The sequence below is a fragment of the Miniopterus schreibersii genome, assembly GCF_964146895.1.
Source record: "Miniopterus schreibersii genome assembly, chromosome: 13".
Lineage (NCBI taxonomy): Eukaryota > Metazoa > Chordata > Mammalia > Chiroptera > Miniopteridae > Miniopterus > Miniopterus schreibersii.
The window spans coordinates 26,639,701-26,653,154 of record NC_138113.1 but is presented as its reverse complement, the minus strand read 5'-3'; the positions used below and the strand labels follow the sequence as shown (position 1 = coordinate 26,653,154).

At 39.1% G+C, this 13,454-nt stretch overlaps 1 protein-coding gene across 17 annotated transcripts in view; it reads left to right on the top strand.

Moving 5' to 3' along the window:
• The window catches only part of NRXN1 (neurexin 1), a 916,928-nt gene that overhangs the window by 322,424 nt on the left and 581,050 nt on the right, over window positions 1-13,454 (top strand). For all 17 annotated transcript variants that reach the window (XM_081155805.1, XM_081155804.1, XM_081155817.1 and 14 more), the window contains one exon: window positions 12,837-13,138. In XM_081155805.1, coding sequence (XP_081011931.1) covers window positions 12,837-13,138 — 302 coding nt within the window. The remainder of the gene's footprint in view (window positions 1-12,836; window positions 13,139-13,454) is intronic.

Sequence of the window (13,454 nt, the reverse complement as noted above, 5' to 3'; positions counted from 1 at the left end):
GCCTCCCACCTGCCGTCCTGAGTCCTTTCTAGTACCTCTCGGCTTCTCACGGCGTCTAGAATTTGCCAAGATCTTTCTGGCCTTGGAACTTTATAGATGTCTTTGTAGACACCTAGAATGTTCCTTGCTTTCCACCTACCTTATCTCTTCCTCTTTCTGGGGGTCCCCACGATGGAAACGTTCCTTTACTGGGAAGCCCTTCCCCGTGCCACTGGGGTGTCTGTCCTAACGGCACAACTCAGTTTTTCTTCCTTGGGGGGATTTTTAACAAATGTAATTGAATGATTTAGCATATCATAAATATCTATTTTCCCTCCTTAGACTGGGAGTCACGTAAATAAAAATTATTCCTGAAGTCACATTCAGGCAGTAGCTTTGCTTTAGCTCTTTATAATCAAATTTGATTTTTACTTTTAAGGACAGTAAGGTTTTAAAGGGTCATAGATAATGACAGGAAGTTCCATTTATATTTTGCAATGGTTTATTTAGTTAACTTTTAGTTCTTGTGCACATCTTAAATGAAGTATTTATGAATAATCCAATCAGTAGATCGTTGTTGAGTGCCTCCTAGGTGTTAGTCACTGTTCCAGGCTCTGGGACATAGTGGAAAACAACCACCATGCCAGTGACAAAAACAAAACTTTCGCATCCACACGGAGCTCACGCATTAGTGGGCGACATAGAAATAAATACATATTTCATAACTTACTAATGATAGATGCTGTATGGGGGAAAAATAAAGCCTGGTAAAGAGATAGATTCAGATTCTATTTTTTATTCATTCTTATATTATTTACTTTCTTTTAGAAATGAAAATTAGAGACACTTTTTTCGTATAGAAAAGTGTACTTCATAGAAAAATACTGCTTTCTGAGATGTCGCTTTGAATGTTTATTTTGGGTCACATTTGGACCTGTAATGTGACATGTTCTTTTCAATATGAAAATCAAGAAATTTATGTATCTATGCTTTTACAAAGAAAAATGTATATTTAATAATCCTGTAGATGCTCCCCAGCATCTTGAATTGGCTTAAATTGCAGCATTTTCATTTCCTGAGTTAATGTGTTAAGTGCTGGGTCTCAGTATTAAAATTGCAGAAGAAAGGTGGCTGTTTGACTTTTGATGTAATTTTCTGTCCTGCATGGTTGTTACTGAATAGTAATAGTGAATACTTACTTTCCTTCCACCTGGAACATAAACTAAATGAAGAAATTGAAGTAGGAGGAAAGTATGTCCTCCCAGGAGTTAGAAAATTTATCCCATCCTCTAAATGTGTAAGATTAAAATTGGTAGTCATCTATCAGGATGGTGTAGTCCTTACTTTTTGACTATAGGGCATGGTGATTAGATATGTTTGGGCTGCTTTGTTTTTAGTTAAATTATGTTTTCTCATATTGTTTTTCGCTTTTGATAGTTTCTTCTGAAATTTATGGGAGTTGTTTCTTGCCATAGATATAATATTAAAATAGTATGGCTTGATGACTCAAGAAGCATATGTAAGTCTGGTAAAAAATAAAAATGCTGTTCTTTCCAGATCCAGAAGAATAATATAAAGGATGAATATTTTTCTTATAAATTCAGTTATTTAGCATTATCAGGATAGAAGACTAAAATGGGAAGGCAAAAATATTGATGAGATTTTCTTTCAAATCATCAGGTATATTAAATGAATGTAGGTGTTTAAATAGTTAGGATTTCTTTTTACCTCGTTAAGATTTTTAGGAATGTGAAAAGCTTACACAAACATTAAAAATACGGGCCTTGTGCAAGATTTACATAAAGAAAATAATAGAACTTTACTGAAGGATATAAAACAGGACTGAAATAAGTGGGTAATAAGCCATTTGCCCCTGGATAGGGTGATTCAAGCTTTAAATTAAATTGTAGATTTAGGGCAACATAACTCATAATCTCATTTTGAGGAAAAGGGTTGAGGATTTGACAAATTGATTCTAAAATTAATATTCAAGGATATACTTATATAAAAGGCTAATTTTTTTAGTAAGGTAGTAATTGGGGTAAATTTCCGACATGATATTAAAGGGTGCTGCGAAATGACTACTATTAAAACAGTCTGATTCCGGCACATAAACAGGTGTGTGGGGAAGAAAGAGTTTAGAAATGGAGCAAGTACATTTGGAGATTAGCATGTGATACATGTGCTGCTGAAAAACTGTAAGGAAAAGACAATATTTAATAGTGTCGGAAGGACTGATTATACATGTGGAAAAGCAAAATTTGGTTCATCTCACATACCCTGCACATCAGTAACAATAAAGGGATTGCACTATTATAGAAATATGAGAAAAAAGGACAAAAAAAATCTTAATAATTTTGGGGGTGGGGAGTATTTTCTTAATTAAGATAGGAAAGCAGCTCTCCATGAAATAAAACGAATGGAATTGATTTTATAAGATTTAAAAAACCAAATGAACAAACATTGTGTACAGGAGAATGGGATGACATTCGTGGTCAGATCCTATGTTAATAACTTTATAAGCATCAACTCATTCACCTCTGGGGAAACCTGCCCCTCATCACAAAACTAATAAGCGATGGAGTGGTTTGTCTCCTGTGATTCTGGAGACTGGGCTCTTTCCCACGACACCAGGAACAAAGTCAGAGAAAATGTAGTTAGACTCTGTATACATTTGCACTTAAATGTATCCTATGAGAAAAGTTGTCTTTCACATAGGACATTTTATTTATTTTTAAAAATTTCCCTCCCTCCCTCCCTCCCTCCCTCCCTCCCTCCCTCCCTCCCTCCCTCCCTCCCTCCCTCCTTCTTTATTTATTTTTAATTGTTACTTGAGGCTATTTTTTCCATTGCTTTTTCAGAGCTAATGGAAGGGGGAGAGAGAGAGAGAATCATCGATGTGAGAGAGAGTGGTTGCCTCCTGCTCGTTCCCCTACCAGGGCTGAGCCTGCAACCGAGGTATGTGCCCTTGGTCAGAATCGAACCCAGCACCCTTCAGTCCGTGGGCTGATGCTCTAACCACTGAGCCAAGCCAGCTAGGGCATACATTTATCTTTATTGTTGAAAGTATTACAGATGTCCTCCTTTTCCCCTTGATCCCCTCCACCCTGCACCCCCACTCCAGGTCCTCACTACACTATTGGCTATGTCCTTGGGTTATGGTTCTTAGGTTAATCCCCCCCCCCCCCCCTTCACGCTGAGATCCCTCGGTCTGTTTCATGCTTCCATGTCTCTGGATCTATTTTGTTTATTGATTTATTTTGTTGATTAGATTCCACATATAAGATCATCACATAGAACATTTTAAAAGAGTACTTTGCACTATTATTTCTTATATGATCAATATGGTAGTTTTTAAAACTCTGAAGACTTTTTATTATATTCTTTAATCATATTTAATGTAACTTACTAGAATATATCTCACAGTTAAATAGAATATAACTTCGTTTTACTTTCTACAATCATTAGAGCAATATCCTCCTTGGCAGATAATTCAGAGTAAACCCTTTTTGCATGAAGGCTTTTTCCTCACAAATGTTCGTCTACTTGATAGGCAATGAGAATAAAAATACCTTGTGATGGACCATCCATCTGTTCTTTCCCCCTCTGAACTAAACCTGAACAGTGGTTTGCAAATGCTTAACTCTCCTTAGTTTTCCATTGAAATCATTACCTTCATCTTCGGTAAACTGCATTGTTCAAAACTATTATAACAAAAAATGGGATGCAATTGTCCCTCAATTCATGCCACTCAGTAACTCACCACTTGCTCTCGGGTGGATGTTCCTGATAAAAACATCAGGCCTGTCTCCTTCCTTTATCAAGGCCTTTTACAAGTCAGCCTGAATCAGACGCCCTCCCTTCGCTTGCCATTCCTCTCCTCCATGCCACCTTAGTTATAGTCAACTCTCATTAATTGTTTGATTTTTTACCTCAAAACTTTTACTCTTTTCCATCTCCTCACCTGGAGTGGCTTTTCCCCCAATCCCCTAAATTTCAAATATGTCATCCTTCAAGTTGTTATCTGAATTTCACCTTCTGTGTGAAATGTATCTCAACACTTTGGAAATAATCTCTTTTTACTTTCCATGGCCTTTTGAATGCCTTGCACCTCTTTGCGATGTGAACAGCTTGCAATATAGATCTCTGCGTTACTCGTCTTTGTTTTCCTCAAAGCAATTAACATGGAGCCTCGCACATAGTAGGTCTTTAGTATGTTTTTTAATTAATGGTTTCATTAGTTCCTCAGGGCTTCCGTAGCTTATTTTGCAAACAATATACGTATTCTGAAATGATGCTTAAGACTTAAGGCTTTGAAATGCGTCAATTGAAAAAATCTGTTGCCCCTTGAAGTTTCGCTATTTAGTCACTTTCCTATATACTGATCTTGATTCATGGGAGCGTTTCTTTGAAACCCCAGGGGAGTGTGGGGAATGCGGGTGGCAGAGCAGCACCGCAGCCTCGGGGGGACGTGCGGGGCTGAGAGCTCGGAGGCCGCGGGGAGGCCTCACAGGCAGACCTGCAGCGGCGCCGGAAGGTGCTCGAGGGCTTGGGGCGGCTGTTCTGTTGAATAACTGAAGATCCACGGGGCCAAGGTCCGTGACCTTGAGCACAGCAGACCTTTTCTGCTGAATATGGCCTTATTCCAAGAGAAATCAAATTATTCTCCCCGGCCGCCAAGAAAACCTCAAAGCTGTCAGACCGCTTTGCTCTGAGGATGCCTCCAGCCTGCTGGGCGGCCCGCAGGCCGAAGGCCCTGAGTGCACTTGATCGCCCGAAGCGGCAGCCTTTCCGTTCGGTGGAGAAGCCCCACGTGTCCGGGGCCCGCGCCGGGAAGAAAGGCCGCTGACCCGAAGCCGAAGGGCCGCTCCTGGGCCTCCCTCCACTCGGCCGGAGGATAAAGGGTCCGTCTGGGCAGAGACTCCCGAGGCCCGCCCGAGGGGGGCCTTCCACCGGACCCGCCTGCCTCTCCTCTCCCCCAGCCCCCAGAGCCCGCTGTTCAACCCGGCAGACGAGCAGGGCCAGAGGGGGAACTGGGGGAAACCCTGTTCCCCAACTGAAATGGCGTGTAAAGAAAACACAAGCGGAAACGTACTGAAGGCTGCTGTGGGGTGGCCTTTAGTCTGCCTTTGACTTCGTTCGAACCCTGAGCCGGTTGTTCATGAAGGCCCAGCAGCAGGAGAAGCCCAGTCAGCCCTTTGTGCGTTTGTCTGTTCGAATAAAGAGGGACTTAGACATTGAAAACGCCAGCCTGCAGCGGGCGGGGACAGGGACAGGCCGGGAGCGACAGAAAGACGGGCCTGTCGAGGGGTCGCCGACCGACGGGCGGCCCGTCTCGCTCGCTGTGTCAGGGCGAGCTCCTGTCCTGCATCTTTCCTTATCTATTATCTATTTCTTTCCAGGCCTTCCTTCCATGGCCTTCTTTTTAGGGTAGAATATCCTTTCTTAAAGTAGCCGTAGTGAGATATTTAGCTTCCATATTCTTTTTATCAGCTCCAGGGTTTATTCTAACCAGCAGATAAAAAGCACAGGTTTTTAAGGATTTGGAACGTTTTCCTTCTTTGAATATTTGTATTAGGTTTTGCTGGAAATACCTGAACCTTATATATTTGTATAAGGAAAGTTTTGGAGATTGGCTACATCTTCTTTAAGTTTAAAAATGAAAACAATTGAATTCAGCTAAGTGCAAGGTTTCTATGTGTTTGGCTAATGCGATTGAGTGGGTAGCAAGATATGATGTCGTATCAGCACAGGCTTCGGCTTTCCATACTATCTGAAGGGGTTGAATACTCACTGACGTGATTTTACATTAAGATTGACCCTTAAAAAGAAAACTGTGACCTAAAAAGTCTGAAGTCTGTCAGGTAATGCACCATTGAGGAGGAGAGAGGACATGCACTTGTGTTCCCAACTTATAAGACAAAGTATTCCAACTGCGTATTAATTACTCAAGCAGTATGCACATGTAGAGCAGTGCTATATATGGACATATTTAAAGTGTAAATTATAGCTTAAAGAGCCATATGGTTTTGTCACATTATTATAACTAAATTAGTACACTAATCGGGGCACAGTTATCTCACAATAAATGCCTAGGTCATATCTCTTTCAACACTTGATTCTTTCCATGTCAGCATGTTCGAATCACCTGGGAAACATCTGAAAATCTTGATGTCCAGGCTACACACTGGACCAATTAAATAAGAATAGTGAGGTGAGGGGCACGACCTAGGCATCACTAGGTTTCAGGGTTCTGTAGGTGATCTCATTGTGATGCCAAGTTGAGAATCACTGTGAATATTAAGTATTTTATGATATCACCTCAGCCTGACATACCTAATTAGTCAGTAATTAGCATCTTGTCAAGATAGTTATATGTATTCAATTTATGTTTATTTTTATTGTAAAATGATACAGCTTTTTTTCATATCATGAGCAATACTGTAGACTAAAAATGCATTGTCTGTTTTGAAGGAGGGATATCAATGTTTGAGTCAGAGGCTTTCATTGTAATGCTATATATATAAAAAAAACTACAAAATTCAAATTTTGATGATGAGAAGGTTAACATAATTATTACAGATATGGTGAGGGAGCTGAGATAATCACTTCACTTTGAGATTGTAGCTGAGAAAAATAGCAGTAACATTTTTGATCATATGAAAGCTATAAAGCTAAAATTTTGTATATTTTCTCTCTGAGTTATAAAAATGAGATATCTGAGAAAGAGATTAAATTAGGGTTGAATGTCATCTTGGAAAAAACCTGACTGTGCTATATTCTTCAAAATGAATATTTTCTTCCCTCTGAAACTGCAAAGGTGCCCATTCAAACCTATGCAAATCAGCATTAGAAATGCAAAGAGAAGGGAGTAGAGAAAGCATGGGATTCAGACTCAGAGATCTGAATTTTAGTCTGAGGCATTTGCAAGCTAAGTGGTTTTTGCCAAATCTCAAGTTCCCTGGGTCATAGTTTTCTTATCTATAAAATGAAATTATTTAAAACAATTTATATTTCTGTAAAAAATAGAAGAGTGCATTGCAAATAGAAAGCTGATGTGTTGTATGTGGATCCTGGGTAACTGGAAAGAAATTTTTGAAAGTCCTTGAATTAGATTGCTTTAACTTCTATAGTTTTATGAACTGTTCATGGAGAAGGCATGTAATGGGGGAATGGAGGTGGAGGCAACTTATTTGTAGCATGGAATATAAAGTATATCCTGTATTCTTGACATGTAGTGTCAAGGCAGATGATCTTTAGAAAGGAAAGACTTGTTTCAAAAGGGTATTTAGTTTGCTTACAATAAGTAGAAAAGAAAAAAAACACAACCCAGCATTTTCAGCCTGTGAATGTGGATATGTGTCCTATCCTTGAGAACAGAGAACTCTCACTGTGAGAAGTGCATTGATGTATTGTGAATTGTAGCTGCTAATTCAAGAGGTGGTATTATTCAGCCTGACCAGAATGTTCTCTCACCAATCACATGACTTCCAAACTAAAAAGTGAGAATACGCTTCACTTTTTGATTGCCTCATTTTATTTCATCTCACTTTTTGTGCTATTTCTTGGGAAGTGGGTTCTTTCTGTGGAAAGTAAGTTAAGGGAAGTCCTAGTACTTTACAAAAAAACATTGAGTTTCAAGATAAGCTGGCTATTGGAAGTAACTAAAAAATACTGAGTATCAGGAATACCACTCTAAGCTTATTAAATTTTGACTATGACAATGGGTGCTGCAAATATGTTTTTTAAAAGGGTTTTTGAGGTGATTCTGCTGTAGCCCTGTTTGGCATCAACTGGTTTAGAAATCCAGTTTCCCATCCCAACTTCATGTGTGCCTTTTAGATGCCAGAGAAAATCTGGAGACCTATAACTTTTATAGATCTCCCTCTTCCAACTCTAAAGTTCATATTCTGGGATTCACTGTCTGATAAAGTTTCACAGTTCAAATAAAATTAGTCTCAAATGAGCCAATGTCTTTTTTATTTTATTTTTACAATGGACCCTAAGACCTAAGTTTATAACATAGGTAAAATTAAGAAGGAAATTGTAACAATTTTTCACATGCTAGGAAGAGACCATGAAGGATGCTCTCTTAGTATTAGGTCCCAACATCCGCTTGTTGACAGTGTCAGGTGTTAATCAAGAGGTGGGCTGTCCTGTCACGATGCTTCCCCACGTGTCTGTGTTTTACCATCCTGCCATTCTCCCCACTCCAGTCATAAAAGTCTCATCTGAGAGTAAAGACTTCTGGTTAGCACAAGGTGAGCTAGTCAAAGTTAATCTCCTTTAGGGGGTTCAGAACTTGAGAGGAGTTCCTTGAGTCTGGGGTTCATGTTGTCAAGTTATATGGGCGATACAACCCCAGGGGAGACCAGGAGCTCTGCTCTGAGGAGCTGAGATCTTCCCCGTGTGTGTCCCTTTCCAAGACTTAGTGGCTCAGTGAGTCCTTCTATTCTGTGAGCTATTTCCAAAATCTTTCTGATAAAATCTGTGTGTTTGCACTTAGGCTTGATCTCTATTGGTGTTGGAAGTGGAATAAAGCCACAGAGAATACATTGTACATAATGAATTAACCTCTCTCCTGTGTATTTAGAAAGGTACTAGTTTTGTACCATCCTTGGGAGAACTGAGAAAATAGTATTCAAATCAGATGAGGGACCTGGGGTGAGACCTGCTGAGCTAGACAATGTTGATTGACGATGTTTTCAACACAACTGCAATAGATGGGATAAGGGGAGGTAATGGAGGAATTGGTATATCATTAATAATAATAACAATTCCATAATCATTATGTTACAGATCCTGATTTTTTTTAAAAACCTGAAGGTGTGGCATGACAGCCTGAATGTAACCATTGTAGAAGGGCATTCAGACTCTGTTACAATTACTTACCTGTGGTCATATAGCACCAACCATAAAGTGGGGAACTGAACCCAGGGCATCTCAATAATTCCAAATTAAGCGCATTATCCATAGAAAACCATTATTCAGCATTCACTGATTCTTCTATACATCTATTGGAGAAATGTGTAAAATCCCAAATGAATTCATATAAACTTAGTTTAATACCAGCTTTCTCTTAAAATATTTTATTATTCTAGGATTTGCATTTACATAGATAAATACCTTAAATTTGGGAGAAAAAATATTAAAGATATTCTTTTAACACCCCAGCATACATAGGGCCAGAAAATCTGTTGGAGGTATTTTGGGGGGAGCTAAGGAAGAAAGGTGATCAGAATAGAAAGTTTATTTCTAATAGAGTGTGACCAGAACATCTTTCCAGGTCTCTTTGTTTTTCTCAATTTTTAAGTTCTTACAGTATAAGAGGAAAACGAGCTCTAGAAGCCCAAAGAGACAGAGGTTGCTATAAAAATCTCCTTTTAAAAGCAGCAGCCATCAGAAATCTTGAAAGAACATTTTAACTCTAGTATGTTGCCTGATTTTGACAGCAGGAAAGCAATAGAGTTTGGCACAGAGTTGAGCCTCAGTAAATGTTTATTGAATGAATCGATAAAACAGTGGCTCAGTAAATCAAGAATGTTATAGAACCATAGAATTTTAGAATTAAACACTGGAGATCACTTAGACCAGCTGTGTGGCTTTGCTAGGGAGAAAAATGAGACCCAGTGGGCCCAAGTGGGGTGGCCGAGGGCAGGGAACTGAAAAGTGGCTACAAAGAAAGCATCGCTCAGCTCTCCTCATTCTTAGCTCAAGGTTTTTCCCTGAGAGAATGAAAAATTTTTAAAAAATTTAAAACACAGAAATCACATGAAATCATTTTGCAAATCATCTAGGTACAGTCCTGATTAAAAGAATAAACCATCAACCGAGACATATTTTTTCTTCCTTTATGCTATTTGTGATACCTCCATGTCTTTCTTACTCCATAAACCTTAATTAACCAAAAACTTTCCTAGAGTTATGGTGTTGGGAAGAATGATATTATAATTAATTTTTAAAAATGCTCAAACGCTATTTGTTTTGTGTTGTGTTTTTGTTTTGTTTTTACCTTAGCTTGTATTTGTTGTTGTTGTTTGTTTGTGGGTATTTTTGGAAAACCATGTTCAAGTTTAAGCTGCATTTAGTTTTTGGTCATGAATTAGAGGCTCATTTCACGGCAATATCTGGGAAATAAGGAAGAGCATGAAATTGGAATCAAGAGGGCAAGGTTATATTTTGATTCTATTCCAATTAATTATATGACCATAATTTTATCTGTTGGGCCCTAAGACTCTTCATCTAATAAATGAAGGCAGTGGACTAAGTATTGCCTATATCTTCTTTAGTTTTCATATTTAATGACTTCAAGGATATCATTAAAAGTATATCTATTTTTTGGAGTTATCTGATGGATGTTTGGTAACTTATCTCCACATTGGTTGCCTTGAGGTGTACCTAATTGAAATAAAACCTTAAAGAATGAATATTTTATAAAGCTTGATTTCTTACTTCAGATAACAGAAGTTAGCCTCAGAACTTACATAGGTTGAATCATATTTGGGAATTTTGGAATGTTTTATAACATTGCATCAGGTACAAAATCTAAGAAAAGAGTAACTGCTCTACCTTTAAATTAATGCAATCTTTTTCCTTATAGTAATCAATTAATTGTTTTAATTTCAAAATGACACAGAATGTGGCAGGTGAAACAGTGCTGTTTTCTATTCTTCTTAAGGACCGAGGATTTAACCTGATGTGATTTTCAATAGGCAGGCTTTCCTTTTCTGTTCCCTAAACTTGCTTTGTCTTTATAGTCAGAGACAGCCTGGCTTATTATTTAATGTAATAATGTAAACTTCTAGTGTGTACCTTTGTTTAGTCAAGGATGTTTTGAAAAAATATTCTTGTGTATTTGACTCCTGGAGTACAAAAACAAACAAAGCAAGCCTCTATCTCAAATGTCTGTTTTTGTTTGTTTGTTTTTTTCCACATGTTGATTTTAGTTTCTGGTTTGTGTTTGAACACACTTTAAAGCGCATGAATATAGTAAAACCTTACAAAACTGTGTGATCTGAGTTTGTATATATGAAAGGCAAGGAAATCAAGAACAATAATGTAATCCCGTTTCTTGGCATAGGAAAATGGCCTGAAATACGTCATAGATGTCAGGACAGTAGGACTTCTATCTACCTGTAGGCATCCTTCACTTATTAAAGAAGTTCTCTGAACTTGAAAGTTGTGGAAACAGAGTCAAGTTAATGAGATTTTATCTCATGCATATGGGAAGGGACATTGTCCTGAGAATTAATTTCTGGGTGAATTTGGGAAGTCACTTAACCTCTCTTTGTCCAACATTCCCCTTTATAAAGTAGAAATCAGTGATACTTTGTGTGGAAAAGATCCATTTGTTCAATCTACTGTGCAAAGATTGAACACCTTCTACCACGTCCAACTAAGTAGTTCCATTATATAAGGTTAAGTCCTTTCTGTGATAAGAAATCAAATGGAATGTTTTCTATCAAATGGAATGCTCCATGTATGGATAACTGTTAGTGGCTTGAGCACTAGTCTTCACTAATAGTTTACTAGTAGGCAGTGACTATTCTTTAATGGCACCCTCCTTTGGGAAAGTCCCTAGGTGCTCACTGCCTTACTCGGTGCCAGGTTATGCCTACTTACAGCCCCTAATGACACTTGCTGCATCCAAGGAGTCGGGTCATTGGACACTGGTGAGCTGAAACCTTGATTTGAGCTCTGATGCAAGGATATGAGTTATTTGACTGTCAAATGGAAATAGCCCTGAGGTCAAACAAACAAACAAACAACTGCCACCATTGGAATGAGACTTCTTTTGGTATATGAGCTCTCCAGTTGGCACAGCAGAGGTGCTGTATTACCAGTGAAATGGCTTAAGATTCTTCAGTACCACGTGGCGTCCCATGGCTATAGTTTATCAGAAGCTGATTCCAGACCGGACCTTCTCGTTTTTCTTGGCGTAATTCCATCATTGCGCAGGATGTTGAGGGAGCTTTCGGCGTACACTCTTCCTTTGGTTAAACTCATTTCATCAGTGAAAGAAGACAGTTCTTTCCAAAGAGCCACATTTCTGTTGGGTCTGTCCAGCATCTTGTGGGAGTCACACTGTTACTCCTAAATATGCTAGACTGAGACATATAGAACATTTTGAGACTTCATTTATATGCTTTCTCCATCACGATGTGCTGGAATTCCTGCCAGCCTCATAAAATCAGCCCTACCATCTGCTTGGTGAGATCAGGGACTGAACCAGCAGTCCAGCTAACTCCATTACATTTTCTGTCGCTGCTCCTTTTATCCAGAGCGAAAGAAATGCATGTGATCTACGGGAGATCTATTTACTCCCAGACCAAATTCTATTTTTTTTTTATTTTGCTTTCCCCTCAAAAGATAATTTGTTATGGTTTCTCAGTGATGAAGATATTTGGCTCTTCACTGAGAAGATCTTTAAATATAAACATCTCACTGAACATTAAAATAATGCCTTATTTGGATGGAGAGCATGTGGGGAGCCGTTGTTGCCAACAGAGGGGAACCGTCCCATATGCATCTGCGGTACCTGAGTCGTGCCCCGGAGACGTCGCAGAGCTGCTTCTCTGTGGTCAGAGCTCTTGCAGTGATACTTAAAAATTAATTGAATTTTCAAGAATGTCAGCTTTAGCTGCTATAGTGAATGGCCCAATAGCTGAGGAGTTGTATTAAATAGGATATGATGCCACCTACAGTGCTGCTGGACTTCCTTTGACAGGACTCTCATCAGTCCTGATGTTTATAAGCTAAAGAGTTAATTTCCATACTGATTATTTTTTCCGTTGCGATCTGCTGCCTTACGTAGCGCGTTGCTTTACTTATGCGTGTGTGTCTCTGTTTCCCTCTAGGAAAAGAAGAATACATTGCCACTTTCAAGGGATCTGAATACTTCTGCTACGACCTGTCTCAAAACCCCATTCAGAGCAGCAGCGATGAAATAACTCTGTCCTTTAAAACCCTTCAAAGAAATGGACTGATGCTTCACACTGGGAAATCAGCTGATTATGTCAATCTTGCCCTGAAAAATGGAGCTGTCTCTCTGGTCATTAATTTGGGATCAGGGGCGTTTGAAGCACTAGTGGAGCCCGTGAATGGAAAGTTTAATGATAATGCCTGGCATGATGTCAAAGTCACCAGGAATCTGCGTCAGGTAACAGCGCAGTGGATAAGAGAGTAACTGGCTTTGTTTCTCACTACAGCTGTGTGTGTGGTACTCGAAAACCTTAACAACATGACATAGGGTTCCTCAGAGTCGCTTACAAATTAGCTGTTTTTTTCTTTGGAGATGAATCTTCCTGCCATACTTGAGCAGGGGCATATCTAGAAAGTTCTGGGGGCCCAAAGGCGATTTTGATACAGGGACATGTCAATTTCCCAGAGGGCTGCAAGGATATCTCCGCGACCTGCCCTTCCTGTGATGTGTGTGATTTTGTTGTGTTTTTTGATTTTTACTTGTTTGATTTTAA